Source organism: Sebastes umbrosus, chromosome 8 (assembly GCF_015220745.1).
Source record: "Sebastes umbrosus isolate fSebUmb1 chromosome 8, fSebUmb1.pri, whole genome shotgun sequence".
Classification (NCBI taxonomy): domain Eukaryota; kingdom Metazoa; phylum Chordata; class Actinopteri; order Perciformes; family Sebastidae; genus Sebastes; species Sebastes umbrosus.
Genome location: NC_051276.1, coordinates 34,887,159 through 34,911,855, shown reverse-complemented (window position 1 = coordinate 34,911,855; position 24,697 = coordinate 34,887,159). Strand labels below are relative to the sequence as shown.

Genomic DNA, 24,697 nt, shown 5'->3' with positions numbered 1-24,697 from the left:
TTTGGACCCAGCAGAGTGGAGCTGGGACCCCCTGAGGGGTCTCGAACCAGCCTTTGAACACCCCCCCCGGCCCTGGAGAAATGGCGATCCGATAACCCGGCTCTAACCATGGGCGCGTTATCGGCTGCCGGGCTAAAGGCGGTCATTAGGCCTATTGATGAAGACGCTCTGCACGCAGATCCCATTAAACCTCACCGGTTGTTAAACTCGCTTATTGACGCGCCCCGAAACAGGAAGAGATATTTGTCCTATAGCCAATCAGGGAGCTCGTGTCATGTTGTCTATGGCGTCCAGGAAGGGCCAGTTTTAATTAAGACACTTGCCGTTAACGTCCGGGAGGAACAGAGGAGGATTTTCTGGAGCTCGACACACATTGATCTCCTCAGTGTTTGACTTTATGGAGGAATAACTCTGTAACTGGAGCTTCATCACGTCCTGCCTCTCTACTGAGTCATTAACACAATATCATTATTTTAATATCTGTATTCATGATCTATCAGGTCTGATGTAGGACAGTGGAGAAAGGATCCTTTAAAGCAGAATACTTTATAGATAAAGTTTAGTTTAAAGCTAAATTAATTAGTCGATTGATCAGTCATCAATAGACGGAACCATTTTGACTTTTAATTGTTCGGATTTCATGAAATTCTGATAATCTTCCACTTTGTGACAGAAAACTCAGTTAAAAGTCCTTCCAGTTGCTCTGGACTGGTTTGACTTGTCACTTTCTTTAAAGGGTCACTACATGGTATAACCTGCTGACAGGACATTTCTCTTGAATCCTTTCACATTAAGAGCTTCGTATGAATCCGTGAGCTCTCCAGACTCTTCAGATAAACTCCTCTGAACTGCTCTGAGCTTTATATCGGTGCGGTCAGCGCTGCTTTCCATCGATTAAAAAGTCAAAACGCTTCGCTGAAATCAAAGCAACAGGAAACCAAAACATGTAATTTTGATGTTGATGATTATGTAATCGAACTGATGATGTCAGCGAGCCTCTAATAAAACCCAGAATACAGACAGTTACACAAACATTCAATAATGACATCACTCAAGAAAACATTACAGAGCCTTTACTGGACGCTGCGACCACAAACCACCGAGAACACACAGTCAATGGGAATACTGTCGGGAATACGATGATGGACACGCGGACAAACACAAACAGACGGAGTAGAGACGGACAAACTCACTAGAAACAGAAAGAAAACAGAGTTTAAGATGTAAAAAGCCAAACAGGCGTCCTCATGAGTCTCTTCATGAGTCTCCTCAGCGTCCCACACTAACACAATATTTAGCCTCCAACTGTGCAGCTGAAGTTTTCTTTCTCTCTCTCTTCCCGCTCTGAAGTTCTGATGTTTGGGTCTGTTTTCTCTGAGTCTGCGCTGACAGCTCGTCCAGTCTCAGATCGGTCCTGTTAACCCCCCCACCCCCTGTGACTTCAGGACATCTCTCCTGTTTGTTCTGCACATTCTTCTCAATCAGGACGGCCTCGAGGATTCGGACCGGGAGGTCACCGGTTCTGATCCTCAGGAAAATCCTGCCTTCCCTCAGCGAGTCCAGTCAGAACCAAGTGGGAATATTTACTGTGATGTTAATCAACTACTGTACAAGTCTGAGGTTCTGATGCTTTTCACTCCATGGAACTACTGTTCCAGGGACTAAAAGGTTCCTTCAGCCCAGTGTTGTCTGCGTTTCCACCGCGGTCCAAAGACCTGTGAAGGTTAGGCCAATCACTCTGCTGACGTATGAAAATATTTGGATGTAATGAATGAAATGAAACTAAGAGCGTCCGTCTCCACAGTCATCTGTTAAATCTTGTTTATTTATCTGTGCGTTAGAACGTAACGGCTGTGAAACAATCAGAAAATAACTTTTCTTTATCTCATTCACGGCATCGCGGCGATGTCTCCCGCTCCCGCTCTCCCTCGCCATATCTCTCTCTTTCTCTCTGCGTTTTTTAAAATGAGTCAGGAAATGTTCAGTAGAGTACTTCTTAGTTTATGAATGAAGCGGTACACAAGTTGAAGCAGCGCCGCTGTGTGTGTGTGTGTGTGTGTTTGACCAATCAGCGACAGTCATTGCTTCAAACTCCACCCCGAGAGTTCCTGTACTTTCAGACGCAATGAGTTCCTCAAAAGGTTCCTAGTTCTGAGGGAAGGTTCCTGTGGTGGAAACGGGGCTATTGTCTGATTATTAGATTAATTACCATTTAGTCTGTTTGTCATCCTGTTGGCTGAGTATTTCCAGTCAAAGATGCAGCATGTGTTGATTATCAGACTGCTCTCAGTTCCTGTTGTGTCCAATCAAAACCGTGCAACGATCAGAACTATACGTGGACCGGACCTAGAACCTCGGTGGACCAGAGACTAGAGCTGTCCTGAATACCATTTCGTTTTGGGCTCTGGAGCTCCGGTAGTAATCAGCAGCGGATATTCGAAGCTTGGGCTTGTCATGAAAATGTGTCGTGATGAGTCCGCTGTTCAGCGTCTTGCGGGCCCTCTTCCCCTAAACGGCGGCGTTTTGAGGCTGCTGTCTTCGCATATTACACGCACCATCGATCCCGCCAGTGCCCTGCTGTTAGCTTCTGTGTAGGAGGCTTCCTCTCAGCCCTTTCGGTCCAAACCGAACACGTTTGGCTTCGACATAAGCAACGGTGCCAAGGGCTCTGGTTTGGCCTGTCACCATGACATGCCTCGGGAAGGATTCAGACGTTTCTGCGTTCTCGGTTGAGATGGACGGCACGGCGCTGCAACACGTGTTTAATTTCAATTAATGGCATTCATTTTTATGAATACAGTATTGTTGTTTGTGTTATTTTTTATTAAATAAGAAGCTTTTCCTAAAGGTTTGATGTGTTTTATGCACATTCAAAGAAGACCTCTCTCTGGCTCCCAGGAGATCATGTGACTTGAAGGTCAGCCCGCAGCCACGGTAAACCGCCGCTCAGCCACGGCGCTGTTTGGTTAAACCCACTCGGTGAGTCGGGTTAACTCAGTTCACTCCTGCGCTCTGTGTGACATCAGCCCGTAGGCACGGTAACGGCGGGAGGCTGAAGAACAAAGGCGGGGGTTTTCCATCAGGACCTTCATGTTACAATAACACAGTGAGATGTTTTCACACGGCGATGGAGCCGCTGGTTGTTTCCTCTCCTGCGTCGCTGCCGTCTGTAGAGGCTTCACATGCTGTGATGAGCTGCAGATCAGACTCTGGAACCGGCTCTGGATGCTCTTCTGTCAGCTCCGTTTATTAACAGCAGCTATAAAATGACCAGACAGACACGATCATATAGGGTCTATTATTAACATGAACTATAACATGAATACAGCATCTATATACATTACAGAATACAGTTCTATATGACACCGTCTGTCTCCTCCCGTCCCAGAGGAACGTTTCAGACATTTAGTACCGTTGACTTCTATTCTAGTCGCTGTCTGATTGTTGTTTTCATCAGTAGGTACAACTAGTGGATGGGAAGATCAGCTGTCAGTCTTAGTGGAGGTGGTACCAATCGACTGTATAGAAGTAGTGGACGTAGTCACGGTGACGTCACCCGTTGGTTTGTGGACCGCCGCTTTGAAGCCAAGATCGGCATTTTGGCCGTCACCATCTTGGTTTTTGGCCGTTGCCCCTTGGTTCTCCTACTGCTCCTCATCCTCCTCCTCCTGCTCCTCCTCCTCCTCCTCCTCCTCCTCTTCCTCCTCTTCCTCCTCCTCCTCCTCCTGCTCCTCCTGCTCCTCCTCTTCCTCCTCCTCCTCCTCTTCCTCCTGCTCCTCCTCCTCCTCCTCCTCCTCCTCCTCCTCCTGCTCCTCCTGCTCCTCCTCCTCCTCCTCTTCCTGCTCCTCCTCTTCCTCCTGCTCCTCCTGCTCCTCCTCCCCTTCCTCCTCCTCCTGCTCCTCCTCCTCCTCGTCCTCCTCCTCTCCCTCATCCTCCTCCTCCTCCTCCTCCTCCTCTTCCTCCTCCTCCTCCTCCTGCTCCTCCTCCTCCTCCTCCTCCTCCTCCTGCTCCTCCTGCTCCTCCTGCTCCTCCTCTCAGTGTGAGGAGCAGCAGCTCTGTTGACTTTGAGGTGAATCGAGGTCGGTTATCTAAATATTATCTGTTTCTCTGAACGAGTCTTTTTCTCTGATTTATGACTCGCTGCTCGTTGAGAACACAACGTGTCTCGAGTCTCACGTGGCGACTCTGGATTCTCTGGACGTGTGGAGGTCCAGACTGTTGCTCTTGGGCATGGCGGCGGCGGCGGCGGTGGCAGTGATGGCAGCGATGGCAGCAGGTTTATGAGGCTTACTGCTGAAAACGACAGGTTGTGATTAAGAAACGTGACGGATGAATAGCAGACAGGATGAACGAGGACTTCTAGTTAACCTTCATTTCACCTGACAAATCGGCTATGAACACATTCTGTGGTTACCAAAGATTTAACATCAGATGGACGTCGAGAGGTTTTCTCTCTGTTAGGATACCGAGAGGGAGGAAGAGGAGGAGGAAGAGGAGGAGGAAGAGGAGGAGGAAGAGGAGGAGGAAGTGGAAGAGGAAGAGGAGGAGGAAGAGGGGATGGAGGGTTGGAAGTCGGGCTGCCAATCGGTTCAAATATTTAATCGCGATTAATCATATGATTGTCCGTGATGACTGTTTTTGTGAATAGAGTCTGGTGGCTTTGAAGAGAGCGATATAACAGCTTCTGTTCCCCGTCAGAAAGGCTGTCTGACGGCGAGGTAAATCGTCTGGGGAGCAGCAGAAAAACTTATTTTAGCCACCTAAAACGTTATATTTCGAATATTTTTCTGGCGGTCAGACAGCCCTTTCTGACGGGGAACTGAAGCCGTTATATCACTCTCTTCAAAGCCACCAGACTCCATTCACAAAAACAGTCATTTTAGTATACATACAACCCCACTTCAACAGATACAAACAAACCCTTTCAGTTATTTCCAAACTTAGCACAGCTAACGGTGACTCAGCTACGGCTAACGTTCACATTATTAATAACCTTATTGATTAGCTCACGGGGCTAACCTACGCCACTGCTTTCTGCTAACGGCTGAGTGGACGTTTCCATTTGAAAAGAACACAGATGGACCCACACTTTAAAAGAAAAAAACATCAAAATATAAACTCAAATAAACTCTGGAAATTATTAGGACATTTGGTACCAGTAAAATAAAGTTACTGTTACTGTTTTATATTCCCAATATGAACATTTTTAATATGTTGTTTTAAAGCCCTCTCTGTGCCGTCAGGAATAAAGGTTGAATGGATAAATACTGAAAAAAAGACTTCCGGTCGCTGGTCAACCGCTGCATCCATCCATCGGTTAGTTAGTTTGTGTTATTGTGTGACTTCCTGATCTGAACTAACGTGGCGTCCACAGCAGTACGTCGCTTAGCTTCCTGCCGGTACTCCGGTCTGCTTCTCCAAACTGGGAGCACGCCGAACGCCATCTAAGTTACTGTATTAAAACACTGACTATAAGGATGTGTATATATATACTCACCGGCCACTTCATTAGGTACACCTTGCTAGTACCGGGTGGTCTTCTGCTTCAAGGTTGGACGTGTTGTGCGTTCAGAGATGGTATTCTGCATACCTTGGTTGTAACGAGTGGTTATTTGAGTTACTGTTGCCTTTCTATCATCTCCAACCACTCTGCCCATTCTCCTCTGACCTCTGACATCAACAAGGCATTTCGTCCACACAACTGCCGCTCACTGGATATGTTCTCTTGTTGGGACCATTCTCTATAAACCCTAGAGATGGTTGTGCGTGAAAATCCCAGTAGATCAGCAGTTTAATACTCAGACCAGCCCGTCTGGCACCAACAACCATGCCACGTTCAAAGTCACTTAAATCCCCTTTCTTCCCCATTCTGATGCTCGGTTTGAACTTCAGCAAGTCGTCTTCACCACGTCTAGATGACGTAATGCATTGAGCTGCTGCCATGTGATTGGCTGATTAGCTATTTGTGTTAACAAGCAATTGAACAGGTGTGCCTAATAAAGTGGTCGGTGAGTGTATATATACTGTACATGTAGCAGCATCATGCAGAAACCTGTGTTAGGTCACCATGTGGAGAAAGGGTTTTAGAAGGACTTGAAGGGAAAACTTTGATAAACTTGCTCAAATTATAATGATTTTAAAATTTTTAGTGAACGTTTTTTATCGAGGATTGAAGCGGTGGTGTTTGGAGAACTCATAACATATTTCTAAAATCATGTCCCCGGTCCTGTTCGTGATCTTTTATAACTCACTGTTCAGCATTCAGCCTCAAATAACCCTCCTTCTGTTACAGAGTTAAAGTGTTCACATTAATTTGTCCATCACCTGCAGGAGGAGACGCACTAAGATTAGGAAGAGGAGGAAGAGGTGAAGGAGGAAGGAGAAGGGGAGGAGGAGACATGGCGAGATAAGGAGGAGGAGGAGGAGGAGGAGGAGGAGGAGGAGACCGATGAAGAGAGCAGATAACAGTAGAATTAGTGGAGTTTCATTGATTAGCTGTAGAACAGAAGCGTACGAGCATTGATCGGCTCTCAGGAACAGTTTTACAGGATTTAGACTGAAGAAGAAGAAGAAGAAGACAACAGTGTAGAGAAAGAGAAGAAGAAGAACTTTATTCTGACGCTGATGTTCTGTCAGCTGATTGGTTACTGAGCATCTAAACATCTGATTGGTCAGTTTGAGGTTTAATGTATATCAGAAACTAGAAACACACCTTCCTCTACCTCTACTCACCTGCTTCTCACTTTTATGTGTCAAAGCGAAGGGGTGCGTTCATGTGCTGCTGTGAAGCTCCGACATTTCTAAACACGTTTATTATTACAAATACTGGTTATCCTTTTTAAAGCGTCCATGTTTACTTTAGTATTTGTTCTCAGAAATGTTATTTTCTGACTCCATAAAATCACCTCAGAATCATCTTGTAGTGCACGGTTTAGCTGTAAAATGAGAAAGTTTGTGACGCCGCCGCCATTGTGAAATCTGGTGAAGGAACGCCAAGTTCTGGTCACATGACCGGAGCTCAGCCAATAGGAACGCTCTCTCAATGAAATGACCTGTGATTGGTCAAAGTGTCCCGTTACGGGCTAGGTGTTCTAAAGCCTGTAAACAGAGCCATGAGGAGGAGCAGAAGTCTAGTTTTCTCTCAGAACACTTGAATTACAAAATGCTGAAAGGTTATTATGGGATTTTTGCCCAGTGATGCCAAAAATATAAACTGCCTACTGCAGCTTTAAATGACGCACAAAGATGACAACATACATTATTCTTGGGGAGTTTTGTTAATGTACTTATCTGCCTTCTTTGTTTGGGAATCTTGGCTCCAAATATCACTTCATCATAAACTCTTTAAAACACTTCTGAACTCTGCTGATGGGAAATGTTTTGTTGTTAAAGCGCTTCAAATATACTCCTGTATGTGTGTGTGTGTGTGTGTATGTTGAGTGTGTGTTAGTGAGAGAAAGTGCGGTAACACCTTCAGACATGATAACTCACAGCTGCTCATCAGAGACTCACTCACATCGTCCTCTGATGGCGAAGCGTCCATTTACATGCCGGCGTTGCTTCAGAGCTGCAGTTAAGTGATTTTAACTGATAACTGAAGCACATTCCTGTCTGGACGCACACACACACACACACACACACACACACACACACGCTGGGTATCTCTGTAGCGCCGGCTCGGTCCAGACAAGGAGAAGATTTACTCTCCGTAATGAGGTCAGGAGGTCAAAACACTGTCAGTAAATTTCAGACACACTCTCTGTCTCACACACACACAAACACACGCACTGACACACACACACACACAAACACTCAGCTGTTGGTTGAGGTTGTGCAGATCGCTCACCATCGACTGTCACTCAGAAGTTAAGAGTGTGTTCAGCGCCAAAATGCAAAACTACGAAATATCTTCATCTCAGAACTCTAAATGTAATTTGAGTCGTCTCGTTCTGAAACACTCTGAAGTGTCTGGACGTAGTATTTTAGTATTTGTTTCTTGTATTCAGATCCTTTATTTAAGTAAAAGTACCAATACAACACTCAAGTACAAGTAAAAGTCCTATATTTAAAATCCTACTTAAGTAAAAGTATATGTATTATCATCAAAATGTATTTAAAGTACTCATTTAAAAACGGATTAGATATTTATTAGATTATTAAAAGTGAAGCGTCGATGTTAGAGCAGCGTGTTACTGTTGGAGCTACTTTAACTACTTTATATTAATCTGTTAAAATATTCAATTGATTGCACATTTTTTAGAGATCAATGACTGAAAGAGAGAGCTGTAATCCTCCCTCTTTAAAACACACACAGGCCGTCAGTGTGTGTGTGTGTGTGTGTGTGTGTGTGTCCAGTCTTCTGGTTCTTGTAAATGTAAAGAGACAGAGACAGACAGGTTAGACTCTCTGACGTCGTCCACTTCAGTTTCACTAAAAACCCCACTGAGCATAATGTTTTTCGTCCATCTTCACCATCAACTGTCCAATAACGGAGAAAACGCACAAAAAGTCATCTTAAAAAGAAACAAAAAGTATTTATTTGAATTACTCGAATGTTGATTTCCACCTCAAATGTTCCTTTAAGATTTCTTAAAATTTAGAAAAATCCCTTTCCACTGTGTATAATGTCCACAGCCTCCGTCCTTTCCACGCTTCGCATTCATTGTCTGTGTAAGCAGCTGTGCAATGCATTCTGGGAGCGTGGCGACGCGATTCAAGAGAAACATCTTCGCGTTGGTCGCTCCTCATTTGCATAAGGTTAGGGTCTCTGGAAACTCCATAGAAATTTTTAAACTAACCGTTGTCGATCTAAAATAAAGATTCATCAACTACATGACTTATTTCTCACATTAAATGTTTTCAGAAACACATTTGGGTGAACTGTTTTCATATCAGAGAAGAAAGTTTCCAAACGAGCTGCCATGTTTGTTCCGGTTTGAAATCTGGGAGACGCAGCCCAAGGAGAGAAAGCGTTCGTCCAATCAGGAGCCGAGTGGCAGCCCATCAAGCGTCCGATGCTGGGAAGCGTGGCGATCCCTCGCGATAAAAAACGCCCCTGTGGAAATGTAGCATAACATTTATATAACGTTTAAGATGAATATAAAAGCACCATGTTCTCTGGTTTCTCTACGACACAGAAAATATCTTGTTCCTCATTTTATTTGTATCTTTGGAAACTTTGAACCTGCAAAATAATTTAAAATCTATTTCAGAGTTTTTGATAGTATTGTGTTTTGTTCACAACGTGAGTTTTTAATGTTGGACGCACCAGACAATTCTGCAGAGTTAAAGTATTATATAGTATAGTATTAATGAGTTTCTGATATTGATGAACGGGCCTCTTAAAGAGCTGCACATTTAGAATGTTTTGCACTTTTAAAAGAGACTAGAAGATGATGGTTGTTGTCAGTTAATCAGAATTAAAATGGTTTTTGAGATTAGAGCTGAAACAATTTCTCAAATCAACAGAAAATGAATCAGCATAATTTCACACAATCGTCACAAATTGATTTTTCACTATACTTCCCAACTTGTTTTCCAAACATTTTACAGAAAGATGAATCATAAAATAACTGATTAATGCAAATAATGATTAGTTGTAGCCTCAGTAGAGATTAAAAACATAAGAACCCACAGTTGAAGTTGTTCCTCAGCTCCTCCAGCAGCAGCAGCAGCAGCTGGTGTGATGTGTGGCCTCAGTGGGAGAATAGAAAGCAGCTCGGTGCTGAACGGGTCGTCCGTCCCGGACAAACCGAGGGGTCAAACCAGGAGAAGTTATGGAGCTCTAAGAACCCGACGCTGTAACAAACAGGATTGTTGTGCTGAGATGGAGGACTGACAGGCGGAGCTGTGAAGTGAAGCCGGCAGCCTGGCCGTGTGTTTGCAGCGTTTTCTAGCGGTTGAACTAAACAACGTGTTGTATTTTGGCTCGTTCGTCTCGCAGATGGAATTTTACAGCGATGGATTCGATAAACACTCGCAGACAAAATGTCTTTGACAGAACAGAACAGCATCAAGCTAGAAACCAGCTGCTGGACACGACACAACATGAGCACTGTATGTGGTGAGAAAGAGTGATGTGCAGGCTTGATGTGTTTTTTTGAAGAAGAGTATCACACATCTCTTTACTAAAATATACAAGAAGTAAACATGAACTGTGTTCGTGTTACATTATAGAACAGATGAGATGGAGCCTGAGATGAAGGCAGTAGAGGACATTAAAGTGCTTACATGCAGAGAATACTAAATGAGGCCGTTTCTGTTGATTCTCTCAGTCATTTACAGCATTGATTGTTTGTTGGCTGTGTGGACAGCAGAGAGGACTGCTATTGGCTCAGGTCATCACCTTATAAACACACTCAACGCCTCCTCAATACAGTCACACTGCATCACCACGGATGGATGGAGGGATGGATTAATAATGAACACACAGAGAGAGAGGAGCTGAGGAACATCGACTCCTTTAAACTGCTCTTTCTGAATCCAAATCTCTATTTGAATTGTTGTTTTTATGGTGATTTAGCATCAGAAGGTCACATGTAAAAGTCTGTATTTTATTCATTTTTATAGTACAGTTTACTCAAGATCAGAGGTGGAATGTAACTAAGTACATTTACTGAGCTTAAGCACAATTTTGACTTGTACTTTACTTCAGTATTTCCATTCTCTGCTACTTTATACTTCTACTCCACTACATTTACTCAGTTAGTAGTTACTTTTGACATTCAAAAAATATATATATGATATGATTTCTGCAGTTTGGGGTCCCTAAACAGTTTATCACTGTAAAACTGAGACTCTTGTGGATCCAATGAGCCCAACTGTATTCATGGGTGATGATGTTAGTCCCCATAGGAGACATTTCATTGACCTCACAGTATAAAATGACCTGTGGTGACCTCTAGGATAATCACAGCCTCATGAAACTTTACAGCCACAAACTAGAGACCTAGAGCATTCAGAGGATGGATGGATCAGACTAGAGACCTAGAGCATTCAGAGGATGGATGGATCAAACTAGAGACCTAGAGCAATCAGAGGACGGATGGAACAAACTAGAGACCTAGAGCATTCAGAGGATGGATGGATCAAACTAGAGACCTAGAGCAATCAGAGGATGGATGGATCAGACTAGAGATCTAGAGCATTCAGAGGATGGATGGATCACACTAGAGACCTAGAGCATTCAGAGGATGGATGGATCAAACTAGAGACCTAGAGCATTCAGAGGATGGATGGATCAGACTAGAGACCTAGAGCATTCAGAGGATGGATGGATCAGACTAGAGATCTAGAGCATTCAGAGGATGGATGGATCACACTAGAGACCTAGAGCATTCAGAGGATGGATGGATCAAACTAGAGACCTAGAGCATTCAGAGGATGGATGGATCAAACTACAGACCTAGAGCATTCAGAGGATGGATGGATCAGACTAGAGACCTAGAGCATTCAGAGGATGGATGGATCAGACTAGAGACCTAGAGCATTCAGAGGATGGATGGATCAAACTACAGACCTAGAGCATTCAGAGGATGGATGGATCAGACTAGAGACCTAGAGCATTCAGAGGATGGATGGATCAGACTAGAGACCTAGAGCATTCAGAGGATGGATGGATCAGACTAGAGACCTAGAGCATTCAGAGGATGGATGGATCAGACTAGAGACCTAGAGCAATCAAAGGATGGATGGATCAGACTAGAGACCTAGAGCATTCAGAGGATGGATGGATGGATCAAACTAGAGACCTAAAGCATTCAGAGGATGGATGGATCAGACTAGAGACCTAAAGCATTCAGAGGATGGATGGATCAAACTAGAGACCTAGAGCATTCAGAGGATGGATGGATCAAACTAGAGACCTAGAGCATTCAGAGGATGGATGGATCAGACTAGAGACCTAGAGCATTCAGAGGATGGATGGATGGATCAAACTAGAGACCTAGAGCATTCAGAGGATGGATGGATCAAACTAGAGACCTAGAGCATTCAGAGGATGGATGGCTTTCCCAGCTAGATTGACAATAAGGGGGTTTCTGAGCAGTTTTAAATGTGTGTACTTTGATGCATTCCACCCCTGTATGCTACTGATTTTTCATGTGTGGTATGAGTTTTGGGTTAGAGCGTTACCACTACTACTAACAGTAGGCGATGATGAAATGTATTAAGTTTGTCCTGAAGGTGGCACTAGAGGAGAGGTCACGGGGTCATCGACAGAATAATCCTTCATTCTCTGGAGAATGTGATCAGCAAATTGCACAGCAGTCCAACCGTTTAGTTTTAATATTTCATATGTACAAGTGGAACTTATAGCCTCGCTAGAGAAAAGGCCCAAATCATTAGGATTCATCCTCAGGAGATGATGAATATGTAGAAAATCTTATTACAGTCTGTTGGACGCACTGATCGCTCCAGCAAAAAATAAAAAGCCTCTTCTTTTTCTGAATCCTTGGTTTCTGTTTCCTGTTCCTGCATCTTGTTTCTCTCCCATCGCCCACCGTTGCTCTGAAACAGTATTTTTAGAGCTCAGAAGCGAGGCGTTGGCAGGCGAAGCGGCGAGGCTTTTAAAGCAGGTGTAAATCAGGTTTGTATAACGTTTAACACCCAGCAGGCCCGTAATGATCACAGCTCCGGACCGACGGCGGATAAGAGCCTTAATGATTTGTTGCCGCGGCGTGTTTAAAACATTTCAAATCAACCGGAGTTATTTCTTTTTGTTCGAGCTGCGAGAGCAGGACCCGACCCTTAAACGGAAACACCGTCACGCAGTCATGTGATGAATCTCTGAAAATATACAGATTTCTGACTCAGCTTTACCATAAATCATCTGATACCACCTACAGTTTTACAGTTCAACACTTCAGCTAATCTAAATACTCTGGAACAAAACCTTATTAACTGAAGCTTGTGTGTTTACAGCTCCATGACAGAAAACTGTAAATCTTCTCTTTCCTCAACATTTCTTGAGACTTTCCATTAAGTTTTGTTCAATTTAAAATGTAACTGCTGCTGTTATGAGACGTCCTAACCATGGGAGGGAATACTGTAGATTTCAGATGTGACGTGACTTCATCCCAAGCTCCAACGCTGCAGATCTATTATTCATATATCTACTGCTGTATGTTTCTTGGCTGTCGCAGTACTTGCTTTTTTATTTTCTTTTAATATGTTTATTGTTATGCACCAAAACAACAAGACAAATTCCTAATACTGTATGTAAAAAGTTCCTTGGCAATACACCTCATTCTGATTTGGTGATTGAAAGAAAATAAATTGGCAACTGCTCCAATAATCAATTCATATTTTCAGTCTTTTTTAAGACGGAACCTGCCAAAATAAAATATAAATAAATAAATGACTCGATAAATAAATAAATAAATAGATAAATAAATAAATAAAATAAATATAGCCATCAATTAATTGATCAAATGTGACATAGATTGTTATTTCTGTAATTTGCTTCTTTATTTATCTTTGTATTAATTCCCTTATTTATTTACTCTTCTGTTTAATTCTTCCTTTTATTTAAATTTTAAATTTATTTTATTTATTTCTGCATTTATGTTTTAATTTATTTTATATATTTTTTAAATTTATGTATTTATTTGTGTATTTGTGCATTTATTTATTTATTTATTTCTGCACGATTTTCCCTTTGCATTTCGGAAAAATCAGGAATAAATAAATAAATGCATAAATACATTAATAGATATATACATTTAAAAGTAAATATGAAATAAATAAAAATAAATGTAAAAATAAATTAATTAATAAAAGTGTAATAAAATAAATAAATAAAAGGGAAAATTAAACAGCAGAGGAAATAAATAAGGGAATTAATACAAAGATAAATAAAAATGCAATTTATGTCACATTTTATGAATGAATTAATGGCTACATTTGTTTTAGATATTGTTTTTGCTATATTTAATGACATATTTATTTATTTATTTATTCATTTATTTTTGCAGGTTCCGTCCTCCATAGATTTGATGGTGTTGCTCAGACATTACAAGTAATTAAAGGACATCACTTTGGGTACTTTTTTACCATATTTTGATAGTTAATAAAATAAATAATGAATAAAAATCAAATGTTAATTATTCGCCGGATTAATTGAAAATGATCGTTACGGTAGTTGCAGCTCTCGTCACCTCCATCTGATGTTACTTCCCTTTATAGATGAGAACGTATACAGAAATACCATCACTGTTTGGGTTCCTTCTAACACTGTTTTAACTGATACACAGAGTATAACAGGTCATTACGTAACCTAATTACTCCTAATGAGCAGATCACTAGTGTCTGTGTATGCCCTGCTCTCAGTCGTGACCCTGAATGTTTGTGTGTTGCAGATCTACGATGCAGAGGGAACGTTACAGCACTTTATCGACGGTAATGATCCCAGTAAGTCCAGCTGGATGAGGTACATCCGCTGTGCCCGACACTGTGGGGAGCAGAACATGATGGTGGTACAGTACAGGTAGGAACGCGGCTAATTCTCTCACTATGACGTTTGGTGGGTCACCAGGAGTGTGTATATATACATGTGCTCTATACCAATACCATGTAATGCCATGAAAACAAACATATTTCAGCATATTATAGGCTCCAGTGGAACGTGTGTTCACAGTCACAGAGAAACCCAGTACAAAACGATATCAGAGCACATAAAGCGTTTCTTTATTTTCTTGATTTTAATTCATCATTCTGTCAGGTTGAGTTATTTTACAAGATTTCTTTTCACCAAACGTGGCCTGTAGGCTATTTATAAGTAGTTTATTTGGTCATAATAACATAAAATAACATTTCTGACTCTGGATACACCTGGTTCACACTAGTCTTTCACACAATTATCTGATTTCTTTACAAACAAAAACACTTAAGCCATCAGAATAAGTTGAAAGATACCGTTATTACATCACACCTTTGTGTGACGCTGTTGAATCAGAGATGGAGGAAAAACACATTTTAGCCATTTGAGTTCACCCAGAGCTACGATAGTACCTCACATCTGTACAGAGACCGGACCAAACTGGAAATGAAACTTAATTAACCATAGTTAATCACGATTAATCACAAATTACAAATTACGCACATTTTTTATCAGTTCAAAATGAACCTTAAAGGGAGATTTGTCAAGTATTAACACTCTTATCAACATGGGAGAGGACAAATATGCTGCTTTATGCAAAATGTATGTATATATTTATTATAGTAAATTAATTAACAACACAAAACAATGACAGATATTGTCCAGAAACCCTCACAGGTACTGCATTTAGCATAAAACAATATGCTCCGATCATAACATGGCAAACTGCAGCCCAACAGGCAACAACAGCTGTCAGTGTGTCAGTGTGCTGACTTGACTATGACTTGCCCCAAACTGCATGTGATTATCATAAAGTGGGCATGTCTGTAAAGGGGAGACTCGTGGGTACCCAGAGAACCCATTTACATTCACTGATCTGAAGGTCAGAGGTCAAGGGACCCCTTTGAAAATGGACATGACAGTTTTTCCTCGCCAAAATTTAGCATAAGTTTGGAGCGTTATTTAGCCTCCTTCATGGATCGATGGATTCATCAGGTTTTGTAGTTTCATATGATGCCAGTACCTTCCCCCAAGCTTTAAAACTGAGACCACTACCACCTGAAAAACACAAGTTACGTTAATGCGTTAAAGAAATTAGTGGTGTTAAAATGTATTTGTGTTAAAGCGTTATTATCACGCTGACTTTGACAGCCCTAGTGAAGCTCTATCCAATCATACGCCAACTTTTCAGTTGTTTCTCTGCCCACCAAAGTGGCGGTTGGCCTGGTGATTTTACCCGCTTATGTAACAGGACAAAACCCCCAAAATGAAGTCTTAATATCTCTCAGTTTCACAGTTTGTGACTCTGCTGCTGTTGAGGAAAAACACACAACAGCTCATAAGACGGGACAGTTCCTATGTCTGGCTCTCTTCACATGTACTTGTATCCAGTCGTTTATTTCCTCCTCATGTTTGGTTTTGAGTTTGTTCAATTCTTCGTCCATATTTTCATTGTTTGGAGGAAAAGGTGTGTCAGTGAGTTCATTCATTTCTTCTTCTTGTCTCTTCTTCAACCTCTCAAAGTCTTTCCGGTACGGTTTGTGTTTGCTCAGCTGTCGTATCAGGAAGTTGTTGTGTTTCTGCTGCTTCTCCTTCAGATCCTCCATCTCCTTGCCGTGTTTCTCCGTCAGTGTGTCAAAGTCCTCGGTGTATTTGTCTCTGAATTCGTTGGCCTCCTCAGCCTGCTTTCTGGCCTCTTCGTCGTGTCTTTTCTGTATCGTTGCCAGGTTTTTGACGAGGTATTCCTGTAGTTTGTTCAGTTGTACCGCTGCTTGTTCTCTTCTGATCAGATCTTCTTTTCTTTTCTTCTCGCACTCGCTCCTCTCCTGTTCGTACTCTTCTTTGAGCTTTCGGAGTTGCGTTTGCTCCTCGAGTCGTCTCCGTTGATCTACTTGATATCGTTCCTCCCACCACTCCCTCCGCTCCTTCTCCCACGTCTCTTGTCCTTGTCTCATCTCGTCTCTGTCCCGTGTCCCTGTTTTATGGACGGCGGCTTGGAAGCTATGCTCCCATTCCATCTGTTGGATTTCATCCTGTTGTTTTGTCTTCTTCTCCTCCGCTTTCCTCTCTTCTTCTTCCCACTTCATCTTCTCCTGCTCCCTCTTGATGGCCTCCTCCTTCATCTTGATCAGTTTGTTTTTCAGCTGTCCCTCTCGTTCTGTTTTGGTGATGTTGTCCGACAACTTTTTCCACTTTGCCTTAATTTCCTCCTTGAAGTCCTTCATCTCTCTCTGTATCTCCGGCTCCTTCTCCTTCAGGATCCTCTTCTTCTCCTTCTGTATGGCCGCCTCGGCCTCCCGGAACATCTCCGAGGTGTAGCAGCCGCCGCCGTTTCCGCTCACCATCGATTCGACTTTGCTCAGCAGCTCTCTGACTGGAGCGCGGCTCTGATCTTTGTTATTGAAGACTTGGTATCGTCCTCCGCAGTCGGCTATCAGCTTCTCAACAAAGCCTTCCGGGTCGTCCTGGATGTAACCGTCGAACGTTTGGTCTTTCAGGTCGTCTCCTCTGGTGAACACAACGATGATGTAGTCCTCCGACTTCTTGCCAAAAAACATCTTGATCAGATCCACGGTGTCTTTCTCTTCTTGCGTCAAGCGTCCAATCTGCAGCACTAATAAGAACACGTGAGGTCCAGGAGACAACAAGCTGACGCATTTCAGAAGCTCCTGTTGGACTTTCTCGTTGGACAGCGTCGTGTCGTACAAGCCAGGGGTGTCCACTATGACGATGGGCCGTCCGTCGATCTCTCCCGTTGCTTTCTGGCAAAACTCGGTCACCGACTTTGGGCTAACTTTAGCTTTGAAGCAGTCTTTGCCCAGAATAGTGTTTGCTGTGGTGCTCTTTCCGCAGCCAGTCTTCCCAATCAGCACCATCCTGAGCGGCTCTCTGCTCTTACAGCCCGCCATCTCCCGTATAGGTTTCTGTATCGTATCCGCCCGGGGCTTGGTGGGCTTGGCCATCATCATCTTGAAACCCACGGCACTCATCTTTTCCACAGCGTCCAATAGCTCTGGGATCTGCTGCTTGTTCTTGATGTTGAGAACAACATATCTTCCTCCACAGCTCCGACAGAGCTCCTGGATCTCTCTGTTGTTTGACAACAAGTAAACAACATCTGGATCTGTAGGATCTGACTCCACCGTGAACAGAATCATGGTGAAGTCATTGACTGGAGAGCTGAACATGTTCTGGATGGTCTCCAGCTCGTTTTTGCCTTCGCGAGTGAGGAAAGCTAAAGGTAGGACCAGGATGAAGGCGTGGACGCCCTCAGGATCACAGAGGGACATACACCTGAAGGATTCCTCCATCACTTCCTCCTGAGGTTTTCCATACAAGGCAGGAATCTCCATCAGGGAAACCCGACGTCCAAACACCTCTCCCTGATGTTTAACACACTCTGATGAGTCAACAAGTGGACCAAACTTTCTCTCTCCCAGGATGGCGTTGACCGTTGAAGTCTTCCAGGCTCCGTGTGTCCCAAACAACACTAAGTTCAGAGGACGTTTGGAGGTCACTGTTCTGGGATCAGCCGTTTCGGTACAGTTCAGATGTCCTCCTTTGTTGTCACTCACTATGTTCTGCATCTGCCCAATCAGCTCTTGGTACTCATGTTCGGGAAGAGCTTTTTTATCTAAGTTAACACTTTGCTTCCTCTCTGTGCAGTCCCGGATGACTTTACTCACCGAAGCGTTCTCCATTTCCCCGTTTTCTGTGTCAATGACCATCGAGTATTTAAAGGCATCTTGACCAAAGAAGCTCAGGATGAACTTCAGTTTTTGTCGGTCCTCTTCGGTGAAATCAGACGGCTTCACCAGCAGCAGGAGGACGTTTGGTCCAGGAGGACAAAGAGCCACGCACTTCCTCATCTCGTGTCTCACTTTGTCCTCAGAGAGACCGAAGACGTCCGAGGTCTTCACCACCGTTAGTTTCCTCCCCTTCCATTCTCCGTAGGAGACCGTGCACTGCTTTGACGTCTTCAGATAAAGAGTGTCCGTTTCCCTGGTGATGAAGTTACTCAGTGCTGTCTTTTCTGTTTGTCTCTTTCCAAACACCACGATCCTCAGTTCAGACGCTGTAAAACAACAAAATGCAATACCATGAGCTCATTATTATACTTTTTTCCATTTTTCATACATTAATGTATGAAAGATATGTGGAGGAAGTGGGCAATGGGATAAAATTTGAAAAATACATCTTTCAATTTTAGAAATTGTTGATTGACCATAATTGGCTAACAAAGTCTAATGAGAATGTATTCATATATATATGGGATAATGTATAGCGAGCCAGCCTTTGTTGTAAACCCCAATAGGGCAGAGGGGTTTATTTCACAACAATGATCCGCTAGCTGTACGTTATCCCGCTTATTACACGGCTACTTACTGAAAAAATCAATAATTTGACACAAAAACAGTCCTCCAGAGTCCGACATCAGAGCTGCGCCCATAGCAACGGTCTGTTATACATAGCAACGGTCTGTTATACATAGCAACGGTCTGTTATACATAGCAACGGTATGTTATACATAGCAACGGTCTGTTATACATAGCAACGGTCTGCTATACATCGCAACGGTCTGTTATACACAGCAACGGTCTGCTATACATCGCAACGGTCTGTTATACATAGCAACGGTCTGCTATACATCACAACGGTCTGTTATACATTGCAACGGTCTGTTATACATAGCAACGGTCTGCTATACATCACAACGGTCTGTTATACATCGCAACGGTCTGTTATACAAAGCAACGGTCTGTTATACATAGCAACGGTCTGCTATACATAGCAACGGTCTGCTATACATAGCAACGGTCTGTTATACATAGCAACGGTCTGCTATACATTGTAACGGTCTGTTATACATAGCAACGGTCGGTTATACATAGTAATGGTCTGCTATACATAGCAGCGGTCTGTTATACATAGCAACGGTCTGCTATACATAGCAGCGGTCTGTTATACATAGCAACGGTCTGTTATACATAGCAACGGTATGTTATACATAGCAACGGTATGTTATACATAGCAACGGTCTGTTATACATAATAAACGGTCTGTTATACATAGCAACGGTCTGTTATACATAGCAACGGTCTGTTATACATTTTAAACGGTCTGCTATACATAGCAACGGTCTGTTATACATAGCAACGGTCTGTTATACATAGCAACGGTCTGTTATACATTTTAAACGGTCTGCTATACATAGCAACGGTCTGTTATACATAGCAACGCCGTGATTGACCAATCACAATCGAGTATTCAACAAAGCAGAGTAATATACAGTATATATTAGGGCTGTCAATCGATTTTATTTACTTATAAATAGTTTGCTACACACATTATACAAATTTTTACACAAGTATTTGTTAATAATTACCAAATTATTTGTAAACTTTTAAGAATTTTTTTGTAAACATCTATAAACATTACATAGATAGATGGAGCAGAAACCACTGACAAAGTATTTACTTTGTGAAGTGAAGTATCTTTTTAAATAACGTTTATAGATGATTTACAAAGTATTTATTAATCATTTAACAAAGTAATATAATGATAAGTTCAAACTTTATAATAGCCATCCAGATAATGTTTATATACAGTTTAGAAACCAGTTATTAACCATTAACAAAGTGTTACAAATATCTATCTGTGCAATATTTATATATTTTTTACAAACACTGTCTTAAAGGTTTATAAAATATTTGGTAATCATTAACAAATACTTATAATTATTATGTCAAATGTTATAATGTGTGCAACACTAAACTTATATTATAACATAACTAATAATTAGTAAAATAACTATTAATTAAATTTAATTGACAGTTTACCAGTTATAAATTATGGTTATTATAGGGTGTTACCATTTTGGCTCATACCTAACTATTGAGTCACGCCTAACAAATAAATCAAACACGGCCTGACAAAGGGTGTGAAAAGCGCTGGTCCGAATCAGAAAGCAATAACATGCTACACGCAACCCGCCGCAGTATTATGTATGTATTTATGTATGTATGTATGGCGTGCACGAGAGGTGCCCGCATAGGTGCACAGGAGTTGCAGGAGTATAAATCAGACATAAGATCCGCAAAGTGAAACTAAAATGTTCTGTAACAGGTGAGTGTGAAGAACACTCCCCCTGTTCATCTGTAGGAATGTGACCGTCTTATTCACGCCCTCTTTGTGCGGTTGATCTGATTTCTGTCGTCCTGATGAGTTTCAGTGATAACACGACTTCTCACTAACAAGAGCGTACTTACCGAACGTGGATGCTGCCATTGTGTCACGTCGGGGGAAACTTCAGATGCAGAAACTGTTGAGTTTTTAGGACACAAGACAATAATTATTAGAATAATGAAACACAGAGATAAAATAACCAAACACAATAGTAAGCAGTCAGAATGCTGTTAAGTCTAAATGTATAAACTCATCCAAGTTGAGTCACAGTATTTTTATAAAATACCTCTATAGGTTTGACGTCTAACCCATCTGCACTTAACACGTGTGTTTCATTTTCAGTATTCAGACAAACATTTCAAAATGAAATCAGGTTTCTAGCTGTCGTTTATTTCCTCCTTACATACTGAACATTCTGCACTTACCTGAAGTTATATTCTCTTTTAGTGAAGTTTATTTCTTATTGTAGCTCTCAAACTTTGGTTCTGGTCCACCTTACAACCAGAACTGTCAACACATGAGGATTATCAATACACTATGCTTTAATCAATCCATTGAAAGATTATTCTCTGCACATTTATACATTCTGTATATTTTTGTTGCATGTATTTTCTGGTTGTGTGCTCACCAGGTGAAATTGTTGTTGCGTAAATCTTCATCAAAGTCGATCAAAGCAGCAGCTCCATAATGAGACCAACTCATCCCTGAACAACCTTTTTGTGAGCAGAGTCAGCAGGGCACTGAGGGCAGGGCCCAACGTAGGCACGACAGCTATGACCCAGCCCCGTACAACCTGAACTGTCACACTACCAGGTTTGGTATTAATCCTGATCACACGTGTGCATGTACCGTCACGGCGTGCCTTCAGCTGGCTTCAATGGAATGCCCTCTGATTCATGCCAATATCTCTGTTCCAACTTCCTGCAGCAAGATTCAAGAGTCAAGCCCTTTACTGTCATTGTGTAGTACAACGAAATTAAATTGTGACGGTCCCATAGGTGCTAATGAAAAGATAATACGGTATAAAAAGAGATGATACCATATAAATATAAAAAAATATATCTGTAGAAGTTGAGCAGCAGCTTCAGGGGAGGTTAGCTGTTCTTAGCCTCCTCAGAAAGTAGAGGCGTTGCTGTGATTTGCCTACTAACGCTGAGGTGTCTTCAGCCCAGGAGAGGTCCTCTGAGATGATGACTCCCAGAAACTTGAAGCTGGAGACTCTCCACAGCCTCTGCTTTCATAGTTATTGGACTGGGAAGTATACAGGAAGTATAAGTCCTAGTACAGTATTTTATAGAGTATAAGTCCTCTTTCTTTGACAGGAAAATATCAAAGCTCAAGTTCTTATCCAACTGTATATTATTGCACATGCACTTCTAAAATTGAGTGAAATCGGACTTTGTTTAGGAGGTTTAGTTGTGAAGATACTGATGAAGATGTCACTTAGCCTGTTACGTCTTCGCCTTCAGCTCTCGACAAAACTGTGACGGGTGTCTTCATGGAAATTTTGGAGACATATTGGCGTGAATCAGAGGTCATTGTCTGCAGATTTGGAATTTCCCCGGCTTTCCCATCAAGAGAAATCCAAAGTGAAAGTAGTCCACTGGAGGATGTAGCCTCAGGTAAACATGTAATTAAAACAATACGACAATAGAGGCCTTTACCTGTTACGGTAAGCACATCATTAGAGCCTCTTCCTTGTTTCATTCCTGTCAGGCTGCATTCAAACCAGATCAGACGTTGTGGTGATTCACCGCAGTGTTGTGCAACGGTGTGAGTGTCACTTTAATCTTTAATGTCCCTTTCACTGTGATGATAAACATCTTTTTGTTCCCTCATGGTTCGGTTGTACAGCTCTGGATCACCGGTTACGTGATTGGCCACCGCAGCCTGACACCGGGTAGATGAAATATTCGTAATAATTGTGCATTTTGCGATAAACGCAACAAATGTGGCGCAGATGTAGGTTTATATGTTAGTGAAGAACTAACCCACGAGTCTCCCCTTTACAGACATGCCCACTTTATGATAATCACATGCAGTTTGGGGCAAGTCATAGTCAAGTCAGCACACTGACACACTGACAGCTGTTGTTGCCTGTTGGGCTGCAGTTTGCCATGTTATGATTGGAGCATATTGTTTTATGTTAAATGCAGTACCTGTGAGGGTTTCTGGACAATATCTGTCATTGTTTTGTGTTGTTAATTGATTTACAATAATAAATATATACATACATTTACATAAAGCAGCATATTTGTCCACTCCCATGTTGATAAGAGTATTAAATACTTGACAAATCTCCCTTTAAGGTACATTTAGAAATGATAAAAAAAATGTGTGATTAATTTGTGGTTAATCTAGATCAAATGTTATAATCGATTGACATTATAGACCGTTGCTATGTATAACAGACCGTTGCTGCGGGCGCAGCTCTGATGTCGGACTCTGGAGGACCGTTTTTGTGTCAAAATATTGATTTCTTCAGTAAGTAGCTGTGTAATAAGTGTAATAATGTACAGCTGGCGGGTCATTGTTGTGAAATAAACCCCTTCAGGTTGATGAGAGACCCCCTAATCCGAATTTTGTTCCTAAATGCAGTTGGGAAACATGTTTCTATACTACAAAAATTCCTAAATGTCATCCTAAACTGAGATAAAATAGGATTTCAGACTTAAGAAGTGTCTGTAATGAGGCCCCAGGTTGAAAAATACAACCACATCACAAGACAAAAGTTTGGTGCTACAACGACGCAAAGTTTGCTGCGCTGCACAGCGTTGACTGGAAATGAGAAAACAAGTAAAACTTGTTGATCAGCTCGCACATAAAGAAGATAAACATCGTGATGAAATCTGATACTTGAAGTGTCAGTAGAGATGATGTTAAAAACTCACTGCAGTAAATGAAAGCCAATTATTCCACACTGAGACGTAAGCTGAAGAGTTTACCACATTTATTTATAACACATAAGTAACTTGACATTACATTCTGTATATGTAATTAGCAATAAATGTTAAATATGGTTTAAAACATCAATCATCAAAACGGAAAATGATTTAACACGTTTTGTTTAGCAAAATCAGAACAACACCTTGGAGACTTATTTCAAGGCCAGTGGATCGTTGGCTCCCATTGTCACAGTAGAACATATCGATTTTCATACATCAGCTCAACGAGGAAAAAAAGTGTAATTTAACAAACACTTCATCTATATACATTTTTTAAATTGTTATGTGTGCTTATAAGAAACAAGAGAGTATATTTGCAGATTGTGCAGTGGAAAAACATTTTAAATGATGATTAAACTTTCCTAAAATGTGGTGACATTAGTATTAACCTTCTGTAATTATATACACAACTCAACAAAAAATACATATATTACAAAAAAACGTATTAACAGTGTAAGCCTAGATGTTAAGTCACATTTTATGACTGCAATTATTATTTAAGTAAATAATAGAAATTCCTAGCGAAACAAAATAGGAACGTAATTAAATATTTTATGCATTCATTTATTTGCATCAGGATTCACTAGTTTACCTTCTTAACTGTGTTTTAAAAGGAAAATAGGTAAATATCAGTTTAAAAGATTGTGCAAAAAGACAAAGTCAAGACTTTAGTTTACCTGTCTGTTACACAGATACACTAGACGTAAACTGCAGAGCTTACCACATTTATTTACAACACATAAGTAATAAGAATAATTAATTAGAAATAAATGTTAAACACGGTTTAAAACATCAATCATCAAATCTGAAAATTATTTTCAGTGGATCGTTGGTTCCCATTGTCACAGTAGAACATACTTCTTGATACATCAGCTCAATGAGGAACAAATGTGTAACGTAACAAACATTTAATTCATCTATGTACATGTTTTAAATTGTTAAATTGTTAAGTGTTCTTCAAGAAACAAGA

General features: G+C 41.5%; 3 protein-coding genes across 6 annotated transcripts in view; 1 reads left to right on the top strand and 2 right to left on the bottom strand.

The window, feature by feature from the left end:
- LOC119492980 (actin, non-muscle 6.2-like) overlaps window positions 1–24,697 on the bottom strand; it is an 840,607-nt gene that overhangs the window by 562,847 nt on the left and 253,063 nt on the right. The window lies entirely within an intron of this gene.
- prdm6 (PR domain containing 6) overlaps window positions 1–24,697 on the top strand; it is a 107,733-nt gene that overhangs the window by 19,039 nt on the left and 63,997 nt on the right. For all 3 annotated transcript variants that reach the window (XM_037777881.1, XM_037777882.1, XM_037777883.1), the window contains exon 5: window positions 14,358–14,485. In XM_037777881.1, coding sequence (XP_037633809.1) covers window positions 14,358–14,485 — 128 coding nt within the window. The remainder of the gene's footprint in view (window positions 1–14,357; window positions 14,486–24,697) is intronic.
- On the bottom strand, window positions 15,636–21,784 carry LOC119492949 (GTPase IMAP family member 8-like). Of its 2 annotated transcripts, XM_037777862.1 has the most exons (4): window positions 21,411–21,784; window positions 21,208–21,276; window positions 20,866–20,918; window positions 15,636–18,671 (listed from the first exon to the last, which is right to left on the bottom strand). In XM_037777862.1, exons 3-4 carry the CDS (start codon window positions 20,882–20,884, stop codon window positions 15,934–15,936), a joined length of 2,757 nt encoding a protein of 918 aa, XP_037633790.1. In that variant the 5' UTR covers window positions 20,885–20,918; window positions 21,208–21,276; window positions 21,411–21,784; the 3' UTR covers window positions 15,636–15,933. The 2 variants fall into 2 exon arrangements, with proteins under 2 accessions (XP_037633790.1, XP_037633789.1); XM_037777861.1 differs by lacking the exon at window positions 21,208–21,276 and having other exon boundaries at window positions 21,411–21,783.